Source organism: Emys orbicularis, chromosome 1 (genome assembly GCF_028017835.1).
Source record: "Emys orbicularis isolate rEmyOrb1 chromosome 1, rEmyOrb1.hap1, whole genome shotgun sequence".
Classification (NCBI taxonomy): domain Eukaryota; kingdom Metazoa; phylum Chordata; order Testudines; family Emydidae; genus Emys; species Emys orbicularis.
Window position 1 is genome coordinate 332,327,896 of NC_088683.1, and position 23,027 is coordinate 332,350,922.

Consider the following 23,027-nt stretch of genomic DNA (forward strand, 5'->3'; position numbering starts at 1 on the left):
AAAGGGGCACGTCCTTCTGAGATTACGGACTGGCTGCTCCTGGAGTAAGTGCCCTGAGCCTGGTGGTATGCCCCTGGGGTTCAAAAAGGCCATTGCGCGGGCCCCTGCCGTGGCACCATCCCCGCCTCCAGCCTATTGCGATGACGCTCTGACTGCGCCTGGAGTAGTAGGACTCCACATCCAAGTCCAATGACTGGGACCCTGAGCATGGAGACCACAGCGATGCCAAGCAGGACGGTGCCGGAGAACAGTGCCGTGGAGAAGGCGAGCAGTGCTTCACCATTGCGGGCTTGCCTCTGAATGGCGCCATGCCTTGCGGTGCCAGAGGTCTATCTTGCCTGGTGGGGGACTGCGGTGCCATCATGGCAATCAAGTCCCTGGCCGCCTCAAATGTGTCCAGGGTGGAAGGGAGCTCCAGCTCCTCCACCTGGCACTCTCTACCAGGAGAGTCCAACAGCACCAGACTTGACGGATCCCTCTGTGGGCCCGAAGTCAATGGTGCTGATTCCTGTGAGACCGGCACTGGGTGCCCCTGCGCAGGACACATACCGCTGGCGCTGTCAGATCCAGCTGCTCTCATCGTGGGTGAGCACCCTCTATTTGTCTTCTTGTCTGCTTAGGTGGCACCAGTGAGTGCAAGCGGTGCTGTGTGGCCGCTGCGGGCTTCGGTGCTGGGGAGTGACCGTGCTAAGGGTCTCTATGCCTAGAGTCCTTCCTTGGTGCCGTAGCTTCTCTAACAGAGGCCAGAGCGCTCCGCACGGAGGTGCTTGGTGCTGAGTCCTGCTGGCCCGGAGCTGGCTGGGGACGGAGGGCTGCCTCCATAAGGAATTGTTTGAGCCTGAAGTCCCCTTCTTTCTTTGTTCTCGGGCGGAACCCTTTGCAGATCTTGCAACGATCTGTTTGATGCGCCTCCCCCAGACACTTTAGGCAGGAGTTGTGGGGGTAGCCCATTGGCATGGGCTTGCAGCAGGTCCTGCACGGCTTAAACCCTTGGGATGGAGGCATGCCCTGAACTCCAAGAGGGGAAGGAATTGGGGTTGGGGAGAACCCTCCACTTCTATCTAACTAACACTAACTAATTAACTATTTACAGGTTAACAGAGGTGGGCAAACTATGGTCCGCGGGCCACATCCAGCCCGCGGGACCCTCCTGCCCGGCCCCTGAGCTCCTGGCCTGGGAGGTTAGCCCCCGGCCCCTCCCCTGCTGTTCCCCCTCCCCTGCAGCCTCAGCTCACTGTGCCACCGGTGCAATTTTCTGGGCGGCAGGGCTGCGAGCTCTTGCCAGGCAGTGCAGCTGCAGAGCCGTGGCCTGACCCAGTGCTCTGTGCTGCGCGGTGGCATGGCTGGCAGCCAGCCAGGTGGCACGGCTGCCTGTCCTGGTGTTCTGGGCGGCGCAGCTGTAGCACCGCCAGCCACCAGTGCTCCAGGCAGCGCGATAAGGGGGCAGGGAGCGGGGGGGGGGGAGGGTTGGATAGAGGGCAGGGGAGTTCGGGGTGGTGGTCAGGGACAGAGGTGTGGATAGGGGTCGGGGGGTCAGAGGGCGGAGAACAGGGGTGTTGAATGGGGGCAGGGGTCCCGGGGGGACAATCAGGAAGGAGGGGGGGTTGGATGGGGTGGCAGGAAGCAGTCAGGGGCAGGGGTTCCGGGGGCGGTCAGGGAGAACGGGTGGTTGGATGGGGCAGGGGTCCGGAGAGGGGGGGCAGTCAGGAATGAGAGGAGGGGTTGGATAGGGCAGCCGGGGCAGTGGGTCCGGGGGCAGTCAGGGGACAGGGAGGGGTGGATGGGGCAGGAGCCGCCAAGGGATAAGAAGCGGGCGGGGGGCAGAGACCAGGCCATGCCTGGCTGTTTGGGGAGGCACAGCCTCACCTAACCGGCCCCCCATACAATTTCAGAAACCCGATGTGGCCCTCAGGCCAAAGAGTTTGCCCGCCCCTTGGTTAACAGAAAGTCTAATCACTAGGAGAAACGCTTGCGGAGGCAAGAGACACACAGCTCCAACGACCATCACTGGCAGTAAGAAGGAACTGAAGAGGTGGCGGGTCGGCAGGGACCTATATACACCGCCATGAAGGCGTAGCTCCAGGGGCTCCACAGCTGACCCGACAGGTACCGCTAGGGGAAAAGCCTTCCAACGACTTTGCATGCAGCGCCCACCTACTTGGAATCGACATGCACTCAAAGAAGAACTTGGCAGACTCCCCCACAATAAAAACCTAATGCAGGGCAGCTTTACCATTAATCTGTAAATTAGATTAGGAATCAGCAAGCACCCGTAAACAGGGCTGTAGCCATGGGTGGGCCTGAGTGGGCTGTAGCCCACCCACTTAGCATCAAGGCCCACTGGATGCTGGAGCCCCCTGAATCCACAGGCTGGGACTCCCAACACCTGGTCAGCGTCCATCAGCATCCCTCTCCTGTGCACCGCATGCTGCTGTCCTGGTCCCCAGCCCCACCCAGCCCCGCCCACACGAGGCACACCTCCCGCCTGGGAGAGGGTGAGTCGTCCCTGTGTGCCCCAGGCAGCCTCATCTTCGGGGGCCTACTGAGCAGTAAAGGTCGTCTGGAGATAGTAGGGGGAGGCAGGCCTCCTGCTCCCCCCCAGTCAGTGCCCACCCACCCAGTTTTCCTGTCCTAGCTACGCCACTGCCTGTAAAGCTTTTCCTACAGAAGGCAACTGCTCTCTTCAAATCACCACTCTGCCAGCAAAAATATCTGAAGACTGGGTCTTATCCTTCCCTTGAAACCTCAGCAAAGCCTTAAATACAGGCGATGGAAAAATTCATCTGAAAGGAGATCCCAACAAAGGTGTGGTGAAGTAAAGGGGTAGTCAGTCTGTATAGCAGAGAGAACAGCCTCTCAACAAAGGAACAGGCCCTCTATCCCCAACATTCAGCCAAGCTCTATTCACACTACCACTATCTGACCACAGAAAAAGTCTCATTTAAAAGAGGCTCTCTGAAAAGGCACCCTTTGTACACTGGAAAGTTCTCTCCGCAGTATTAGAATTAAATCCCATTTCCTTTACCCTTTTTAATAGTCGTGTTAATAACATTTACACTTGTACAGCTGTTTTAGTCTCCAGAGTGCTTTAGAAGCATTCCCAATAGCACCTGGGAGAGACATGTCGTCCCATCTTACAAGTGGGGAAAAATCGGGCACACAGAGCCTGACACGTTTCAGACACGTCACTTAATACTGAGAAAACTCTCAGGAGTCCTGCTAGAAGCTGCAGTTACGCAATAATGCTGAATTTACTACATTTTCTTTTCCATGACAATACTGTGATGCCACAAACACAGGATAATGACACCATAGCAGGCTCAAGTTCAAGGAGAGGAAGAACTGGGTTACAGCCATGCATCTATTTTATTCCCATGCTGAGACCCAACAACCACTAGATCCAACATGCAAATGCAAGCTTTTGCAGCGCTGAGTTCCAAATTTATTCTATTATTTATTATTGAGTAAGGGAATGTATGTAGTTTCCTTAACTACTAGTTGTTTCCACTAGGTGGAAATATTAAAATTAGGCTGCGGTGGATTATCCAAATTTATGTACACCCAGAGACAACAGTAGCAGCGGCAGTAATGGCTCCTGCCCTGTGGAGCTAGGTCTGGCTCCCCGCTCCCCATCATGATGGAGGGGCTGCTAGGCCAAACCTGAGCATTGCTACAACCCCACGCACCAGGTTACCGCACCCAGGAAGGGAAGCCAGGCAGGACAGGACAGGAGCTGCAGCTGCAGGGTAAGTGTGGGGCAGGCTTGTTCTCCATCCCCACCACCACCTCACTTGGGGCCCCTCCTCCTTGTTTGTCATGGCATTATTATTTTTTTTAATATCAAAAATCAAACCCATGACTTTACTAAATTTAGCATGACTGTTCTGTGATTTTTGATTAAAAAATGCTATGACAAATCTTCAGCACCAGTTATCATCTGAGATGTAATGTCCCCTTTGAAGTCTGTATATTTTTGAAGTTTTTATCTACCGAGTTTTCACACAAGTAGGTATTACTCATGTGATTCTTTCAAGAAATTGCTTTAGGGAGCAAATAATAAATTAAAGTTGTTCCTATCCCTAAGAGTATGATTATATTAAATGTTGAAAAATTAAAGGTTTTTAGAAAACAACCTACTTAATGACATCAGAATTTTCCAAATAAAAACAAGAAACATTGCATCATCCTTTTCAAATGAATGTAATGCCATTGGAAGAAAATGGATTACCAGAACTAGAGATTAAAGTCTTATTTATCTATAGAACAGGCACAGCACAAATGAGCTTCCACTCTGCCTGGCAGGACCACTTCTAAGGACGAGAGGAGAATTCAGTCTCTTAACTATTTAACTATGCGTATTCGTGCTAACTTTTATAAAGGTTTTTTTTTATATCTATGAAAAATTGATAAAGACAAACGCACTTCACGTAAGCTGCCAAACAGCCTTCAGGTGGTAATGGCTTTTAGTCCCTTCTGACGTGTACCTAGCTGATCAGGTTATTAGTTTTCTTCCTATCATCAACACACACAGCTATCATGTTGCAAACACTCAAATGCAAATCATAATTAAACACGTACCTGGCTGTTCTTCCCACTCTATGAATGTACGTATTTGCATCCTCTGGGCAATCAAACTGAACAACCCAGTTCACTGCAGGGAAATCTGTGGAGAAAGAGATTAAAGTTTTAACACGTTGCAATATTTTATTTTGCAGTACTATTCCGAGAGAGCCATCATTCAGATCAATTTATAGACACTGCCTGTGAGCAATCTCTCTGAATTGAAAATTAATTGCATGTATCAGCATATCATAAACAGCTATCCCCTTTGTCAAAGTGAACTAAAATTAATGGCGTCTTCATTTCCTAAGTAATGACAGTGCACTGAATGGAACGTAATTTCACACCTGACAAGGACAGACAGATGCTCTGTGTCTTACAGATAATAAAATGCCCTGGCATTAAATGATTAAGTAAGTGAGTTGACCCACTTTTTATGTAGAATATCAATTTACTACACAATCAGAGCTTGAAATTAGCTGTGGTCAGCTGCTACTAACATATCTATCCAGGTATTAAAACATCATTATCTATTTCAATGACAGCAAGGAGGAGGTTGCTAGGTAAGACTGAACAGTTCATGTTGAAAGGCAGTCATAATTAAAAGGAAGAAAATTAGAAACTTAATGGGCATTCCACGCTAACAGCAGCAAAACTCTGTTGCGCTGTGTAGAATCAATATTTACTATTTGATTATGACTATGGTCACAGGATATGCAACAATTATCCACACAACTGTTTCTAAACAGATGCAGCCAAATAAATTCCTTAGCAGTGAGAACCAAACAGTATGGAAGGTAGAGATGGAGTCCTATATGCTCTGTCTCCTCCTAATTTAGAGCATTTCCCTCTTCTAATCTGTTGGAGACAAGATGATATTTTGGGCCAGTGAATTTTGCTGCTGAATGTTTGAACCCAACTTCCAATGTCAGACAAGTGCAAGTGAGTTCTTGAAAGCACTTTGAACAATTACACCTAATCACTTTTAAGTTATTAAGTACGAAAAAAATATATTGTAAGATACAAAATCGCCATGAGAAAACATAAGGGAAGAGCTAATACACTTTCCTTCTAACAAAAAACAGTCAAAGGAAAGCAAGACGTACACAAAACTACTTCCATCAACAGGAATTTTCTTGTTCTTGCCTCAGCTATTGTTTTACTTTAGAAGCAACAAAGGAGAGTTGATTTTTTCCCACGTTGACACATTTCAATTCAGAGGCAGGCATTACAAAAATCCCTCCAACTTCCTCTCATCAGCTACTAGTTGGCTGCTCACTTTATCTACTTTTTAGACTAACCCATGGGATGCAAGAGGCATCAGAGTATTTAAAGCCTTTGAAAGCTTCCTTCTGGCATTCAGGACATCCCATTCTTATTATCTATTTCGTAAACACAAGTTACTGAGTTCTGGAACAGCTGGACAGTCTATGGATTAGAGAGCCACACAGCTTCTATTCAACACATAACTAATTAACAGCATTACAAGATTGCTCGAAACAGACGTTTTACAAAGACAAATAGGAATAAACTAAGTACAGATTACTAGAGTGAGGCCCCGTTAAAGAGAAAGCTTGCATTGAGGAGAAAGTATTTTAATTATTTTGCTTTTTGGATATAATGATTAGCTTTTAGATGAAGAGGCAACTAAATGTAAACTTATTGTGTTTTAAAAATGCTTCTTAAAGCCTGGTTTCTTATATGATGCACTGCTAAGGTATGAACAGGCTTGAAACACCACTCTATGGATACACTATTGCACTGAAGGTTACCTACCCAACCCTCGAGCTGCAACATCTGTAGCAAAAAGCACTGCTGATTTCTTGCGAACAAAGTCATTGTAGACCTCCATTCTTTTCATCTGTTGCTGTTTGCCATGGAGAGCCAGTATAGGTATGCCAGGGCGGAGCCTACAGAACACTCTGAACAAATACTGAACCTGTTGGTCAATAAGTCAAAGAAGTGAATGTGATATTTCACTGTGATGGTGGTAGTTATCTACTAAGAAGTAAATATATTCTTAGCATTTAAAGCAAAATAGCTTTCCTCCACCCCAGAGATGGGATGGGACCTGATTGTGAGTGGAGAGAGGTTATCACCCTTCCCCCCAGAAACTGAGACAGGAAGCGAATTGTGTAAGATGTTGCCATACTCCGCAGAGCAGGAAGCAATGCCTAGCGAGAGTGTGCCAGGTCCTGCAGAGAGCTGGGGGGGTGAGCAGGAGAGATATGGTGTTGCACCTTGGTGAGTCAGAAGCGTATGGACTAAACTAGATCTCACCAGTAGTGCCGCTCTCACAGGCACTTCAGTGCACATGTACAGATACCAAGATTGCAATCAGGATAATCCACCGCAGCCTAATTTTAATATTTCCACCTAGTGCACTTTCTTTCACCAAGACATTTGTTGCCTGTTTATTATGGTGCACACCAATGTGTGATTTTTTTTTTCAAGTGCCAAGAATTTTTTTTTTAACTAGTAGTTAAGGAAACTACATACATTCCCTTACTCAATAATAGAAACAGTATTTCTATACAAAAATTAATCTATATCTTCTCTCCGCACTGAAGTCAGCAATATGGCAACATGGATATTCAAACCTTCCTGTATCAGTGAGATAGCAGAAATGGATTTTTACAACCCATTTAAAAGACTTGAAAAACAAATACATCCATAAAGCCTTTCAAATAAGGTAATCTGTAAGGCTACTATTTAAGCAGTCAGAAATTATTAAATATCTATGGCATCATGGTGCAAACACTTAAACACCAGTACTTCAATGGACTGCTCGCGGGACTAAAATTACTTTCAGAAGTAAGTGTTTGCAGGATCAAGTCAGATGACCATAAAGAAAGTCTTTCCATACTCTCAACTGCCCTCTCTTCCTTGATACCACACAATTATTCATATCTCCAGCTTTTAAAAAGTAACCTCTTTACACACTATGCAAATAAAGTACAAAATGTCCCACACCAGTTAAAAATACAACCAGCTCTTACTGGTAACTTTCACCATCTATTTTTTTAAAACACACATGTTAATTTTTGCACTCTCATTTTACCATTTAAGTCTCTCTTGCAGATTTCAAAGTCATTAGTTTGCCTCCCTCCCTCATACTTGATTATATCCAAAAAGAGTATCTATTAGAAGAGATAAATATGAGATGTACCTCTTTACAACTTGCATAAAACACAATGCTCTTCTTATTCAGGTGACTTCTCAGGAAGGAATACAACATGTTTATTTTTTGCTGCAGCCCACAAACAATATAATTCTGGTCCAAAGTTGCTGGGGTACTGAAAAACAAAGGTCAAGTTAGACACTTCTCATATCATTTACATAAGAAAACCTGAAGAGCCACACACAGAGTACCTACAGACCTGCCACTTGGTTTTCATCAGCCCGAAGTTAAATTTAAAAAGTTTCATTGCTTCCATATTAATTATGCTGAGAATTTCTTCCCTATTTTCAGAAGCATACCTGGAAGCGCCAATGAAAGGCTCATGCTTTTTGAAGACTTATGATTTTCTTACTAATAGTGTCACAATTTTTAAGTGACTTTTTAGATCCAGTTGACTATTAAGCCAAAAAATGCCTGTGTCTAAATAGTGACATTTAAACGGTCTTGACCTAAAATGCAAACCTTTCTTTTTAGTCCTATTAAAGCATCATTTGTGCTTAAGGCAATGTCAAAGCAGAGTCTAAACGTACAAGAAAATACATTTTTAACTGACTGCACTAGTTACCTGACATGCAGAGTCTCTCTGTAAAAGTCTAAATTGTCATCTTAAATTACTTTCAAGTTCTTTAACAACAAAAGAGAATAGCCCATGAAAGATCAGTTCTTAACATACTTTAAAATGCTGCCTTGATGCGCTCTACCTCCCACCCCAGATTGACCAAACTGAAATTAAATGTAACTTGAAGGTGCCATTTGTGAGGATGAAACTGCAATGCTCTGCTCTGATTTTTATTCAGCTAGTAGTGCTCTAAGTTATGCTACAGCAGTTGCCATTTTGTAAATCTCTTGCAGGAAACTGTTTTTCTCTAACTGATGAAATACCGTGTGCCAAGATCATAATTCTAAAACAAAACAAATATTTTCCATTTCTTTTTTTGCTTCATCTTGTCATCTAATTGCAGCTACTGAAATATTTCAAAAGCTCTCATGAGGCAGCATTATACTAAAGACATTCCCTTCTCAACAGGGAAATGCAATTGAGTGTACTAATAGCTATACTAGCCCTCAAGCTAAGGTAGCTATATATTTAGTTAGGTCTTTTTATCCTTTTCCACCAAGCAAAAAGGGGATTAACAATGTAAATTGTGTTTCTAATGTTTCCTATTATTCAGGATCCAATATTTTAGGTAATACTATCACAAGTGTATGTGAAACAATGGATTGAGAAGTTGGTTAGAGTATTGGAGTAGTGGACTCAGAGTCAGAACCTGGGTTCTGTTCTCCACTCTGCCAATGTGTGATCTTAGGAAAGACATTACTTCAATGTGCTTGGTTTTCCCCTCCATCTGAATGTTAAGTAGGCAAGTATTTTTATATCACACAGGGGAGCAGATAGATTTAATCATTCAAGCTGGTCGGAAATTTTTTGTTGGAAGACTTACCCATGAAAATGCCATTTCAACTAACCCAGATTTTTTTTCAAAACACTGTATTAATTTTGCTGCGAAAAGTTTTTCTTGGAAATTTTCAAAATTTCATTTCAGAACAAAGCTTTAGTTTCCAAATTAATTTCAAAGGTTATTTCATTGTATTTTTACATTATTTCATGATGGCAGTGGTAATACTGCCTATGTCATATGTCAAGTCTCGTCATAGGATGCACTACTGCTATTATAGACAGGTCATTATGACAAAACAGTCAAAAGACTATTCATTTCTTTTTTATTTCATTTTTTTAAAACATTAAGGGCAGCTGCTACATAGAGATTGAAACATTTTATCTTATTTTCTAAATAAAAGTGTCTCCCATTTTTTGTTCTAATATAACAGTTTGGCACTGACATTATCAACACAAAAATAAGCAACACTCAGCGTACTAATTCTAAGAGCAGCAGTTTTCAATAACCTTGTTTTAGTTTGGAATCATTTTTCTAGGATATTGAAAAATAGCTGGTCCCCTAATTTGTATAGCGAGTGCTTATCTTATTGTCTAGATCCAGATGTCAAACTGTTTCATAACAACACAGACGAGAGACTAATCTAGAAAACAAGATGTTCCAATCTGTACTGAGTACCAGCCACCCTTAATGTTTTTGCAAACATAAAACAAAAATATAAAAATGAAAAAATAAATTTAAAAATGAAGTTTTTGATTTTTTTTTTAATCTAATTATTTTAGAATTTCCATTTCATGGAAAATTTGAAAATATTTGTTTTCATTCCAATTCAGAACAAAACCAAATTCTGAAATTTCATAATTTCCCATGAAACAGGAATTCTGAATTTCTAACACTCCATTAAACATTCGTGTTTGTAAAGTCATTTGAAATCCTCAGAGAAAAGAGCCTACAGAAGTGCAAGGTTTTATTGTATTAAATACTATTATCTCCACTTGGGTTTGCTCAGCTTCCCCCCACCCTCCCGAATATAAATGCCACTGAAGACAACATGAACCCTTTTGCATCTAGTTATATCTAAAAAGTCAGATCAAGCTAAGGCACCTTGGTGAAAATTATAAGTGAACCATGACTGGCAACGCAATACTCTTCAGCTGCTTGCTTTCAAAATAAAACATCAAGAACCAGTGTTTGGGTGGAGCAGGAGGAGTTTAACATGGAAATATGACAACACCCCACTTCCCAGAGGTGCTGGGAAAGAAGTTGAGAAAAGTGCAGCTATCATCACTTTCTTTCTCCAGTACAAGCACAAAGACAAACCACCACCACTTACCTGAATTTTGCTTTTTCGTGAACCCAAACATATTCTGGATCTTTTAAACTCAGTCGTGCAAGATCCTTCACTGATTTGGTTTGTGTCGCTGAAAAAAGCAATGTCTGGCGTTTCTTAGGAAGATTTTCTATAATCGCATTCATAGTATCAGCGAAGCCCATGTCCAAGATTCTATCAGCTTCATCAAGAACTAGAACGAGGAAACAGGTTTAGAAGAACTGGATTTTTTAATTCTTTTCAATTCTAACCTTGAGATAAAAAAAAAAAAATCTCAATTTGAAGTCTCTGTACCTGCAAAACTATGTTAACAGTAACAAAAAACACTTAGACCAGGAATTACATAAACTAGATCTTTCACTGATTTTTCTTTACATTACTTCATTCAATGTAGAAATGCTACTATAAAAGTCCTCAACTTCTCCCATAATCCATGAACTACAGCTCTCAATTTCATATGCAGAAGATCAGGGTTTCAAGCAATTAATCCACCAGTTTACATGTGCATTGCTTCTCAACAAAGGAGGGCCCGTTACTGAAATAAAGAAAGCTGGACATAAGGTGAAACTGAGGTTGAGTAGTCAGGGAAATCAATTCATCCCTGCCTCTAGCTGCCATAAACACATACAGAGTTGGGGGTCCAAAGGCTAAGGCAAGGGTCAATGCTAATTGCAGTTCTGTGATGGTCAGTCTCTTACTTGTCCACTATGAATTGTATTTACTATAGTGAGCTTAATATTGGGTATTTTGTGAGTTGTGTTACAGGTCAAGTAACTGACTGCAGAAAGAATAGGAGTACTTGTGGCACAGTAGAGACTAACAAATTTATTTGAGCATAAGCTTTCGTGGGCTACAGCCCACTTCATTGGATGCATGTAGTGGAAAATACAGTAGGAAGAGATAGATAGATAGATAGATAGATAGATAGATAGATAGATAGATAGATAGATAGATAGATAGATAGATAGATAGATAACACACACACACACACACACACAGAGAACATGAAACAATGGGTGTTACCATACACACTAGAAGGAGAGTGATCAGTTAAGATGAGCTTTTATCAGCAGAAGAGAAAAAGAACTGTTTGTAGTGCTAATGAAAATGGCCCATTTCCAGCAATTGACAAGGAGATATGGGGGGGAGGGGGGAGGGGGAAGAAACACACACACACACGGAGCTCTCTCTGCTAGCAGGGTAACGAATTCTCCCCTCCCACCAACAGCTTCCAAAAGCAATCAAGAAAATAATTAAACTAAGTTCCCCAAGCCAGTGCTGCAGATCACATGTTAAACCTTAGAAGCAGGCAAACCTTCTAGTAAACTGAAATCAGGTGAATCCAGGTAAACGCTACAGTAGAAAAAGAAACAAAAGGCCAACAAAAAAAATATGAGAGAAGTTAATCTAGGTTGAATCTTGAAAAATAAGGTTTCTGGAGACTGACTAAAAGAGCATACCCAACTTAAACCGAATTGGGTGGGCCATTAGTCATCACTTCAGGTGACCAGGATAGCTATACCCAGAAAGGAAAGGAAGAAGGGGCAGACATGTTTCTGGGATGGGTCAAAGATAGAAGTATAGGTCTGAAAACTACATCAAGAACAAAATGGTGCTGCAGGGGAGCTGGCTGAGGCCAATGTTGACCAAGAAAGACAGCTTAATGAGACTGGAAGACAATTGCTACTAATTATAGTAGGGCCCAGATTTTCCTGGATGTGAGATCTGACCGATTTCTTCAGCAAATAGTCACAATAATGAACAAACAACAGGTGATGTCATTTTAGATTTGGTATTGGTTAGTAGTGAAGACCTCATAGAAGAGCTGATTGTAGGGACAACCTTGGTTCGAGTGATCATGAGCTAATTCAGTATAAAACTAAATGGAAGGATAAACAAAAATAGATCTGCAGCTAAGGTCCTTGATTTGAAAAGGGAAAACTTAAAAAAATTAAGAGAATTAGTTAGGGAAGTGGACTGGACTGAAGAACTCAAGAATCTGAACGTGGAGGAGACTTGGAATTACTGCAAGTCAAAGTTGCAGAAACTATCCGAAGCCTGCATCCCTAGCAAGGGGAAAAAATTCACAGGGAAGAGTTTTAGACCAAACATCTCAAAGATTAAGAGAAAGCAGAAAGCCTACAAGGAATGGAAGATGGGATGGATCATCAAGGAAAGCTACCTCATGGAGGTCAGAAAGTGCAGGGATAAAGTGAGAACTGCTAAAAGCCAAGCAGAGTTGGACCTTGCAAAGGGAATTAAAACCAATAGTAAAAGGTTCTATAGCAAGAAAAAGAAAACAAGGAAAGAAGAAGTGGGACAGCTAAGCACTGAGGATGGGGTGGAAATTAAAAATAATCTAGGCATGGCCCAACACCTAAACAAATCATTAGCCTTATTAAAAACTGAGGCAAAGTAAGAGTCATGGGGTAGTGGCAGGATGGCTAATTGCAACAAGGATATGGAGGTAGAAATTACAACATCTGAGGTGGAAGCCAAACTCAGACAGCTTAATGAGACTAAATTGGGGGGCCCAAATAATCTCCATCTGAGCATATTAAATGAACTGGCATATGAAACTGCAAACCCAATAGCAAGGATTTTTAATGAATCTGAAAACTGGCGGGTTGTACCCTATGACTGCAGAATTGCTAATAGAGTTCCAATTTTATTATTTTGGGGGGGGGGGGTGATCCAGGAAACCACAGGCCTGTTAGTTTGACCTCCTTGGAACAAATTTTGAAAGAGAAAGTAGTTAAGGTAAACAGGAATTGGGATAAAATACAACATGGTTTTACAAAAGGTAGATCAGACCAACCTGATCTCCTTATTTGAGAAGATTTGGGAAATGCAGTAGATATAATCCTCCTGGATTTCAGTAAGGCATCTGATACAGTTCCACATGGGAAATTATTAGTTAAATTGGAGAAATGTTGATAAGAAATTGGTTAAAGGGGAGACTACACAGATGGCCAGAAAGGATTAAGCAGCTCACAGGCTAATTGACCCAGATTCAACCTTTAGAGCAGTGGTGGGCAACCTGCGGTTCCCATTGGTCAGGAACAGCAAACCACAGCCACTGGGAGAGCTGCGGACGGCCGTGCCTGCGGATGGTCAATGTAAACAAACTGTCTCGCAGCCTGCCAGCGGATTACCCTGATGGGATGCAGGTTGCCCACCACTACTTTTCTAACATGTCTCTAAAGCATGTAAATAGTAATTAGGGCCATTCTATGTTAGATAGGCTAGAACTCTGAAATGCAAACCTGTATTGTTTGAGAATTAGAGGTAATACTAATTATATGTGTTTACTTATATTTTGTTAGATGTTACCCATGTAAACAGTTTCTGTCTATTACTATAGCTATTGATTCAGAAATCAAAAGGGAATATTAACATTTAGATAAATCTTGGGTGAAATAATATCATATCTCTTTAAAGTTTATCATAAACTGCTTAATGGATAAGTTACCTTATCTTAATCCACGTAGTATTTACTGGTGATGTTTAGGAAACAGAAGGTTACTTCAAAAACTACTGTTCTTCCAAGAACTCTGTGCTGCCCAGAAACTGTATAAAAACTCTTGGGACCTGATCTTTTAATCTCAGATCTGTTTGGTGCTTTATGCAGGGGAAGCTTGAGTCGTAAGATTGAAATCTCCAGTCCCTCCTGGATCACCCTGGATATGAATGCTGGACTATAACATATGGACTAATTCTGAAAAAACTCCTTGCAACTACAAAGCTCACCATCTCTACTATGAAACTGATCTCAGAACTGTACTCATGTCTGTATGTATACTGATCTTTTAACCAATACACTCTCTTTTCTTTTTTAATAAATTTTAGTTTAGTTAATAAGAATTGGCTGTAAGCGTGTATTTGGGTAAGATCTGAAATATTCATTAACTTGGAAAGTAATGTGCCCGATCCTTTGTGATTGGTAGAACTTTCTTATATGATGAAGATTTTCAGTAATCCTCATCATGTTTGACTGGGGTGTCTGGGTGGAAGCCCAAGGCTGGGTTGCTATAAGGGAACTGTGTTTTGGCTTCTGGGTAACCAGTAAGATATTGCAGAAGCTGTTTTGTGCTGGCTGGGTAAACCTAAGTATTGGAATATCCACCAGCTTTGGGGATTGTGACCCCGGTCACAGTGGCGTAGTCTGGCTAGGATACACATTACCACGGATTAATTGGGTTTTTGGATCAGAACCCCACGCTTGTCAAAAATTAATTTTGATATTGGAGCGTTTAAAGGGTAAAAATCAGTTACAATGAGTCACCCACGGTCATATGAAGATCTTGACAGAAAAAGCCTTGAAGAATTGTGCTCAGAGAAGGGGTTGTCTTTTAAGAAAAAGGCCCCAGAGCAAGAACCAAAAAAATCTGTTAATGGCCAGTGATCAGAGAGCAGGGTCTCCTTCACCTGCCCCAGATCCATTCCCTGCAGAAGCAATTAGAATGCAATTGGAAGTGAGCAAGCAAAAATTAGAGCATGAACAGAAGCTGACAGATCTTTGATTATAAGGAAAAGCAAAAAATAGCTGATCTGGAAAAAGAAGCCCATTTAAGGCATATGGACCGTCTGGCTGCTGAGGAGAAGGCTCACCAGATGCAACAGGAATCTGCCAGACTTCATATCGAAGTCTTGGAAGAGCAGAAAACGCTCCAACAGCCTGGAAATCCATCCCCTCAGGACAACAAAAGCTGGGGAAGAATTTGTCCAATTTACAAAGATACTGAAGACAGAGAAATTTCTATCTACCTTTAAATGTCTATGTGAAATTCAGCATATCCCTGAGGTACAGCGTATGCCTGTCCTGCTGACCAGATTGACTGGGAAAGGTAGGCAAGTGTTCAATGAAATAGGTATGGATGAAGCTTTGAATTATGTAAAATATAAAAGATACTGTGTTAAAACGTTTCAAGGTTACCTCTGAAACTTAAAGTTTAAAGTTTAGAAATTTTAAAATGTCTAAAAATATTTCTTATGTGGAATGTGCTCCTAAACTGTTAGGTTTTGTCAGAAGTGGATTAATGGCGAGAAAGCTTTGGGGATTGTCTGCCCCACTCTTTGCAGTTTGCCCTAATTGAGTAACTTCAGTGTGCCCCCCCCACCACCCTTGTCAAAAACTGGTTAAAGGGAGACTACAAACAGGTCATATTAAAAAGTGAACTCTCAGGCTGGAAAGAGGTTACTGGTGGAGTTCCTCAGGGGTCAGTCTTAGGACCAATTTTATTTAACACGGTCATTCATGACCTTGGCAGAAAAAGTAGGAATATGCTCAAAAAATTTGTGGAGGTATTTCCAATACAGAGGAGGTCAGGAATATCATACAAGAAGATCTGGCTGACATTGAAAACTGAAGTAATAGACATGGATCCAATTTAATAGCGCAAAGGGCAAGGTCATGAACTTAGGGACTAACAACAAGAATTTTTGTTATTAACTGGGGAGTTATCACTTGAAAGGAACAGAGGAGGAGAAAGACTTGGGTGTATTGATTGATCACAGGATGCCTATGAGCTGCTAATATGATGCAATCATGAAAAAGGCTAATGCAGTCCTAGGATGCATCAAGCAAGGTATTTCCAGTAGAGATATGGAAGTGTTAATACAATTATACAAGGCACTGGTGAGACCTCATTGGAAATACTGTGTGCAATTTTGATCTCCCATGTTTAAGAAATCTTAATTCAAACTGGAACAGATGCAAGGAAGGGTTACTAGGATGATCCAAGGAATAGAAAACCTACCTTATGAGAGGAGACTCAAAGAGCTTGGCTTGTTTAGCCTTACTAAAAGAAGACTGAGGGGAGATATGATTGGTTTCTATAAATACATCAGAGGGATAAATACCAGGGGAGAGGAGTTATTTAAATTTTACACCAATGTTGACAAGAACAAATAAATATAAACTGGCCATCAAAATAAGCTTAGGCTTGAGATTAGATGAAGGTTTCTAACTATCAGAGGAGGGAAGCTCTGGAACTGCCTTCCAAGGCAGTGGGGATAAAAAAACCTAACTGGCTTCAAGACTGAGCTTGATAAGTTTATGGAGAGGATGGTATGATGAGGCCACCTACAATGGCACGTAGCCAACCTGCGACTGCTAGTATCAAATATCTTCAATGGCCAGTAATGGAACACTAGCTGGGGATGGCTCTGAGTTACTACAGAGAATTCTTTCCCAGATGTCTGGCTGGTGGGTCTTGCCCACATGCTCAGGGTGTAACTGACTACCATATTTGAGGTTGGGAAGGAATTTTCCCCTGGGTCATATTGGCAGAGACCCTGGGGGGGGGGTTGCCTCTCTCTGCAGCATGGGGCAGGGATCACTTATAGGGTTAAACTAGTGTAAATGGTGGATTCTCTGTAACTTGAAGTCTTTAAATCATGATTTGAGGACTTCAGTATCTCAGCCAGAGGTTATAGATCTATTAGAGGAGTGGGTGGGTGAGGTTCTGTGACCTGCAATATGCAGGAGGTCAGACTAGATGATCATGATGGTCCCTTCTGGCCTTAAAGTCTATGAGTCTAAGTACACCTCTACCTCGATATAACGCTGTCCTCAGGAGCCAAAAAATCTTACCACGTTATAGGTGAAACCGTGTTATATCAAACTTCCTTTGATCCGCCGGAATGTGCAGCCCCGCCCCCCCGGAGCACTGCTTTACCGCGTTATATCAGAATTCGTGTTATATCGGGTCGCGTTATATCGGGGTAGAGGTGTACATCATAACAGTGGAACACATAATAAAGTTTTTTATGTATAGCTTTCAAACATTTTTAACTTACTCAACATTTGGAGATCAGATGCATGGAAATATGAAGTTTCATCCATATGCTGTAGAAGCCGACCCGGTGTGCATATAAGTATATTTATATGGTGGATTTTGTTGGCCTCTTGTTTCAGATCCTGAAATTTAATTAAAACAGTTTAGTTCTGATTACACACCTCTAAGCTGACCCTCCACCAAGCATACTCAAGCCGTCTTAAACCGGCAATTACTAGGAGTAACCCTATTTTCACTATTCTCCCCTAGCTCCAGAGACTTGAGTGCCATCTCTGCAGCACACGCAGATCTCTGATTTGAATAGAAAGTGTTTCGGAATAACTTTTAAAGTGAAAGGTAGTCCTGAAAGGTTTGGAAAGGGAGTGCTGTTCAGTCACCTTGCCTGGAAAGATGGAAGGCACAAGATTGAAGCTTCAAAAGACATAAGCAATAGAGCAGAGAAAAATACTGGGAAACAGTGATGCAGAGGTTCCCAGTAATTCCTCTTCTACCATGACACAGGGGTTCCCAACAACTGCTCATCTATCTATCATCTCCCTGACAATTGTTCCTCTAAAGATAAATTTGGTCATTTGTACTCCCCACACAAAAAATTGAAAGTTCAAAGGAGAACAAACCTTTCCACCAATGATAAGACCAGCTGAAAATTCATGATTCTTCCCCACTTTACGCAGAACCTCAAAGGTCTGGTACGCCAGTTCCCTCGTAGGCGATATTATCAGAACTCCTAATCCATCCATCGATGTCCACTGCTGGCGATATAACCTTTCCAAAGCCTGAAAATTTACAGTTTCATTTCAAAACCTATAATTTCTATTGTATAATATGTAACCAAGGTAAGAAATAATTAAAAAGGCAGATAGTATAAACGCAGCGCTAATTTATATCAATATACACATTACACTTGGGAGGGCTACAGTTTAATTATAATTCTATCCTAAATGGTACAACTGATATTTGCTAAAGCAAAGCTCCCAAATAATGGAATATGAGAAAGACTGGGCAGAACTGCACTGGGAGACAATTTGTAGATTAAAACAATTTCAATGTGTAATGAATCCAACACTTAACACCATCCAGTCAAGTCTGTATAGTCTATATGAGAATGGGATTCAGGTACACAGTTGAGCAATACTAACCATTCTGCTCCTAAAATTGTGGGTACCAGAAATAAGGAGAGCAAGTAGAATAAAATTATTCAGCTGTAATATTTCTGGGTTACTCCTGGGGGAAACTCTGCGCCACTGTGCATGTGCAGAATTTATGTCCCCTGCAGATTTCTTTGTTTCCCCGCAGATAACGGACTTTCTGATGGGGAAGCAAAGGGAAGCCACAAAAGCAGTCATATGAACTTCCCCAACAGTATGTTTCGGTTGCCCAGGGCAGCCGGCAGAGAGGTAAATCACTGTGGGGCGGGACTGGGAAAGACAGGGCTGGTGGCTCCTCCCTGCACTGGGCTCAGCTGCTAGTCCCAGCTGGGCTGCGGAGGACAGGACTTCCTCTTCCCCTGCACAGCATCCGGGGCCAGGTCAGACCCACACCCAGATTTCTCCCCCAGCTGTAGGAAGCTCTGCAAACTGCCCCTCCTCCCTGTGCTTCCTGCACCCATCACTCCTCAGCTGCAGGGGGAGGGATCCCTGTGCAGGGAGCTGCTCCCCAATCCGTCCAACCCCTGTGCATCCAGACTCCCTCATACCCAGACCCTCCTGCCGAGCCTCACTCCCCCGCACCCAGAACCCCCCCAATGAGCCCCACTTCCCCTGCACCTGGACCAGTCCGACGAGCCACCTGTACCCAGATCCCCCACCCTACTGAGCCCCAACCAGCTGCACCTGGATCCCAACCTCACTGAGCCCCACTCCTCCAGCAGCTGGATACCCCCCCCCACCATCAGGCCCCCCACTGAGCTCTATCACCCCCACACTCAGACCCCCCTGCTGAGCCCCAACCACCTTCACTTGGACCACCATGCAGAGTCCCATTACCTTTGCACCCAGAACCCCCCAACAAGCCCCTGTGCATCCAGATCCCCCCCCACACCCGGATCCCCCACTGAGCCGCAAGCACCCAGATTGCCACACAGAGAACCTTCTCACCCCACACCTAGATTCCCCCCACACTAAGCCCCTCCACACTTGGATCCTGCCTTGCTGAGCCTGCCTGCCCACACCTGGCATGGAGGGGCAGGGCTGTGGGGTGTTTCTGGGGCAGATCCGATCCTTGCACTGTGTCAGGGTTGGGTGCAGCCTCAACAGTGAATCCGTGTCCCCCGGGGAGGGGCAGGAGGGAGGAGCTGCACAGTGATCTCCCACCTCTGTGCAGCCAGTGGCCTGTGCTCCCCAATGCCATGCTGGAGCCGCCACATTTATTTGACAAATAAAATTTGCAGAATTTTAAAATATTGTGCGCAGAATTTTTCATTTTTTGGCACAGATTTTTCATTTTTGGTGCAGAATGCCCTCAGGAGTACTGGGCTCACATCTACAAGGCAGTACCACTGCTGAAACAGAGCATTCCAACTAAAGGTACTGCTGCCATGATGCAAGTCCACTTCTGCTATAACAGATTCACACACTGTCAAATTGTTGTGTTCAGCTGTACAACAAAAAGATTTCACCAGGGCTGATGTGATATCCCTACTGATGGTGCTTTCCACAGCCACACAGGAGATCTAAACTTGTTTTCTAGCCTCCTGCTATATGACACTTAGTCCCAGTTATCACTAGGCCCCCTTCTCTACAAATCCCTTTAAATGCATGGACATAAAGATGCATGCAATTGTTTCAAGAGCTGTATATCTCAATTACAGATATAAATTAATTAAGCAACCTCATTTTCCTTCTTTGCTACTGTATGCAGAAGATTGTTCCCCCCGCACACACCTCTTTCCAAAACCTACACATTTATTTCCTAATCGGCACGAATGAGATCTAGCATAAAGCACATTCTAGTTTCTGAGAGGTTGCCTAAATACCCATTTCTGTTCCCACTGTTTTGTCATTGACTTTAATGGAAGTGGATTGGGCCCTAAACTAATAATCTACACTGAATGCTAATCGCTAGTGTCATAATTTAAAACCAAATAAAGTCCCCCCTCACCCAACCTGATCACCATTTGATTGGTTCCTCAATTTAGATGCTAACTTGAAAAAATCCTTTCTATAATACTAAAGAAAATAAATGCAAAGCCTGACTTTCCAGGTGAACCAATAGTAACTTTTATCCTCTAACGATAATTTTTTGTGAGCCAATTTTCAGTCTAATTTACAAACCACTTTCATGAACTCTAGCCTAAGCTACAATGAACAATGTATTACATATTTAGTGAAGATTAGTTGTAAACAGGTTCCTTGATCAATTTTACACTTATTCCATACAGACATTCAGTTTTAAATAATTTTAGCAGTCAACTATATAGGTAAAGGAGTATTAAGAAAAAAAAAAATTTTAAATCAGTCTTAATAAAAATGTCAGAACAAGATATCAAAGTGTCAACACATTTCTAGAGACAAATATATACCCAGACCATCTTACAAAACCTCAGACAGCAATAGGTAAATTAGTCTGTCATAGCTTTATGTGAACAAATATTACAGTCAAATTATAAGTCTCCTCCTGGCTCCGATTAACCAAAGTATGCTGTTTAATGTCCAATACCTCCACTTTACATAGCTCAAGCTTCCAATGAGAAGGTAAATTACTTACTGGGATAATAAAAGCCAAGGTTTTGCCTGATCCAGTCTTTGCAGCTCCAAGTACATCTTTACCTTGCAAAGACAAACCTATGGTCTGCCTCTGGATCTCAGTTACCATGCGATACTGTGCTTCTTGCAAACCTAGTATTTGGGAGAGAGAAAAAAAAAAAAGATTCTTACATTTTGCCTTGGATAATGATACATTTTCCCATAAGGAAAAATACTGCCGGTGGCAACATTATCTTGGAACTTTGAATAGAAGACCAATTTTAATCATTTTTATTCATTGGCAGTTTAAGGAGTTTGTGTTTTTAAATATCAAATACTTTCCTAAGAACTGTTGGTGTACTTACCTTTCAATGTTTTCTTTGACAACGGGAAATCTGAAAATCTTTCAATTTCATTTGGGTTTATCTGAAACAAAAGGATTTAATCAATGCTAGAATATAAGAATACCATGGAATTTAAATCACATCGTTTTAGTTTGCTGGTAACATTGGTAGAATTTTTAGTGGGTTAATTCTAGGAGTACCTGGCAATCAACCTCAACCAGCTAACTGGAGGGAAATGGTCTACACATAGGCATAGTTTGACTTCTACATTTGGGAGGCCGCTTCAGTCAGACCAATAGGACTGTGCATGGGGGGGGGGCAAGTTCCACAACTGTCAAAGCTTGCAGTTTGGGGGGGGGCAACCCCCCTCCCCACAAACGACACCTATGCATCTACATTAGGTTTATCTAACCCTGACAATTTTTCCTAATCTAGGAAAAGTAGAGCAAAATATGCACTTAACATAGCTCTATTATGTACAGTAGCAGTTCAATTTAGATCTTAAACGTAATCATCTAAGGTCTTCAGAGACATCCAATTGTAACAATATGCTGAGATACATAATCAAGGTTTAAGCATTCCATATGCTACTTGCCAAAAAGCCCAAGACATGACATGCAATTAAATGTTCATACTAAATAGCTGATAAAACAGTATCAAACCTAAAAGCAGAATTTCTCTAGATTTTTCTGAAGCTGTCCCACCACTGGGGACCTTCTGCTTCTCCCCACCCACCCCCAGTGCCCCTGTGCTCCCTCCGCGCCCCCCTCCCTTCCCCACAAACACACACACACACACACCCTGACTGATCCCTTCCTTGCCTGCCCCACCCCCAGAGGCCCTAGTGCAGTGGAGGAAACTGACCACGAGAGCTGTCGTTGGAAAACCCTGGCTCCTGGAGGAGGGGACCTGTCTGCATGGCGCAGTAGGTAAGAGCTCCGATTGGAGCTGGGGTATGTGCCGCGAGCAGACCTCCGGTACGGAACTCGAGCAGGGGTGCCCTGCCGCCCTCCCTAAATGGCAGCCCTGGCCAAGGCTCCCACGGCTTCCCCACAGCTGCTTGTGTCAGCCCCACACCTCTGCAGGGTGGGTGCAGCAACAGGGACAAGGGTCACGCACTGGTTGCACGGAGGTGGGAGATCACCCTGAAGCCCCCCGTCTACCCTCAGACATGACCTCAGAGGTGAGGCTGCACCCAATCCTGACACAGTGCCAGGGCTGGGCCTCCCCAGAAACACCCAGGGGCTCTGCCCCTCTGCACTGAGGGAGAGGGACACAGTCTCACATGCACACCCAGCCCTGGCCCTTGATCCAGGTGTGGGGCAGACAGGCTCAGCCTGGCAGGATCCAAGTGTGGAGGGCTTAGTGTGGGGGATCCAGGTATGCAGTGAGAGGGTCCAGTGTGGGGCAATCTGCATGTGGGAGGCTCAGTGGGAGTTCCAGGTGTGTGTATGGAGGGAATCTGGATGCACAGGGTCTCATGTGGGGGGTCCGGGTGCAGGGGTTTAGGGCTAGTCAGGGTGGGGGTCTGGATGCAGGGGGGAGAAGCTCAGCAGGGATCCAGATGCAGGGGGGTGGGGCTCGATGGGGGTAGGTCTGGATGCAGGGGGTCTCCAGATGCAGGGGTTGAGGTTTGGAGGGGTGGAGGTTAGGGTGCAGGGGGCACCCGGGTGCGGTGTGAGGATTCGCAGGGGGTGGGTCTGGATGCACAGGGGTTAGGCAGATAGGGCAG

The 23,027-nt window shown here is 43.3% G+C and overlaps 1 protein-coding gene across 1 annotated transcript in view; it reads right to left on the reverse strand.

The window, feature by feature from the left end:
• Window positions 1–23,027, reverse strand: part of DDX10 (DEAD-box helicase 10) — a 346,101-nt gene that overhangs the window by 318,093 nt on the left and 4,981 nt on the right. Inside the window, exons 2-9 of the mRNA XM_065414461.1 lie at window positions 21,317–21,377; window positions 20,974–21,104; window positions 17,886–18,044; window positions 17,270–17,390; window positions 10,472–10,661; window positions 7,730–7,856; window positions 6,337–6,499; window positions 4,579–4,663 (exon numbers count right to left, since the gene is read on the reverse strand). Coding sequence (XP_065270533.1) covers window positions 4,579–4,663; window positions 6,337–6,499; window positions 7,730–7,856; window positions 10,472–10,661; window positions 17,270–17,390; window positions 17,886–18,044; window positions 20,974–21,104; window positions 21,317–21,377 — 1,037 coding nt within the window. The remainder of the gene's footprint in view (window positions 1–4,578; window positions 4,664–6,336; window positions 6,500–7,729; window positions 7,857–10,471; window positions 10,662–17,269; window positions 17,391–17,885; window positions 18,045–20,973; window positions 21,105–21,316; window positions 21,378–23,027) is intronic.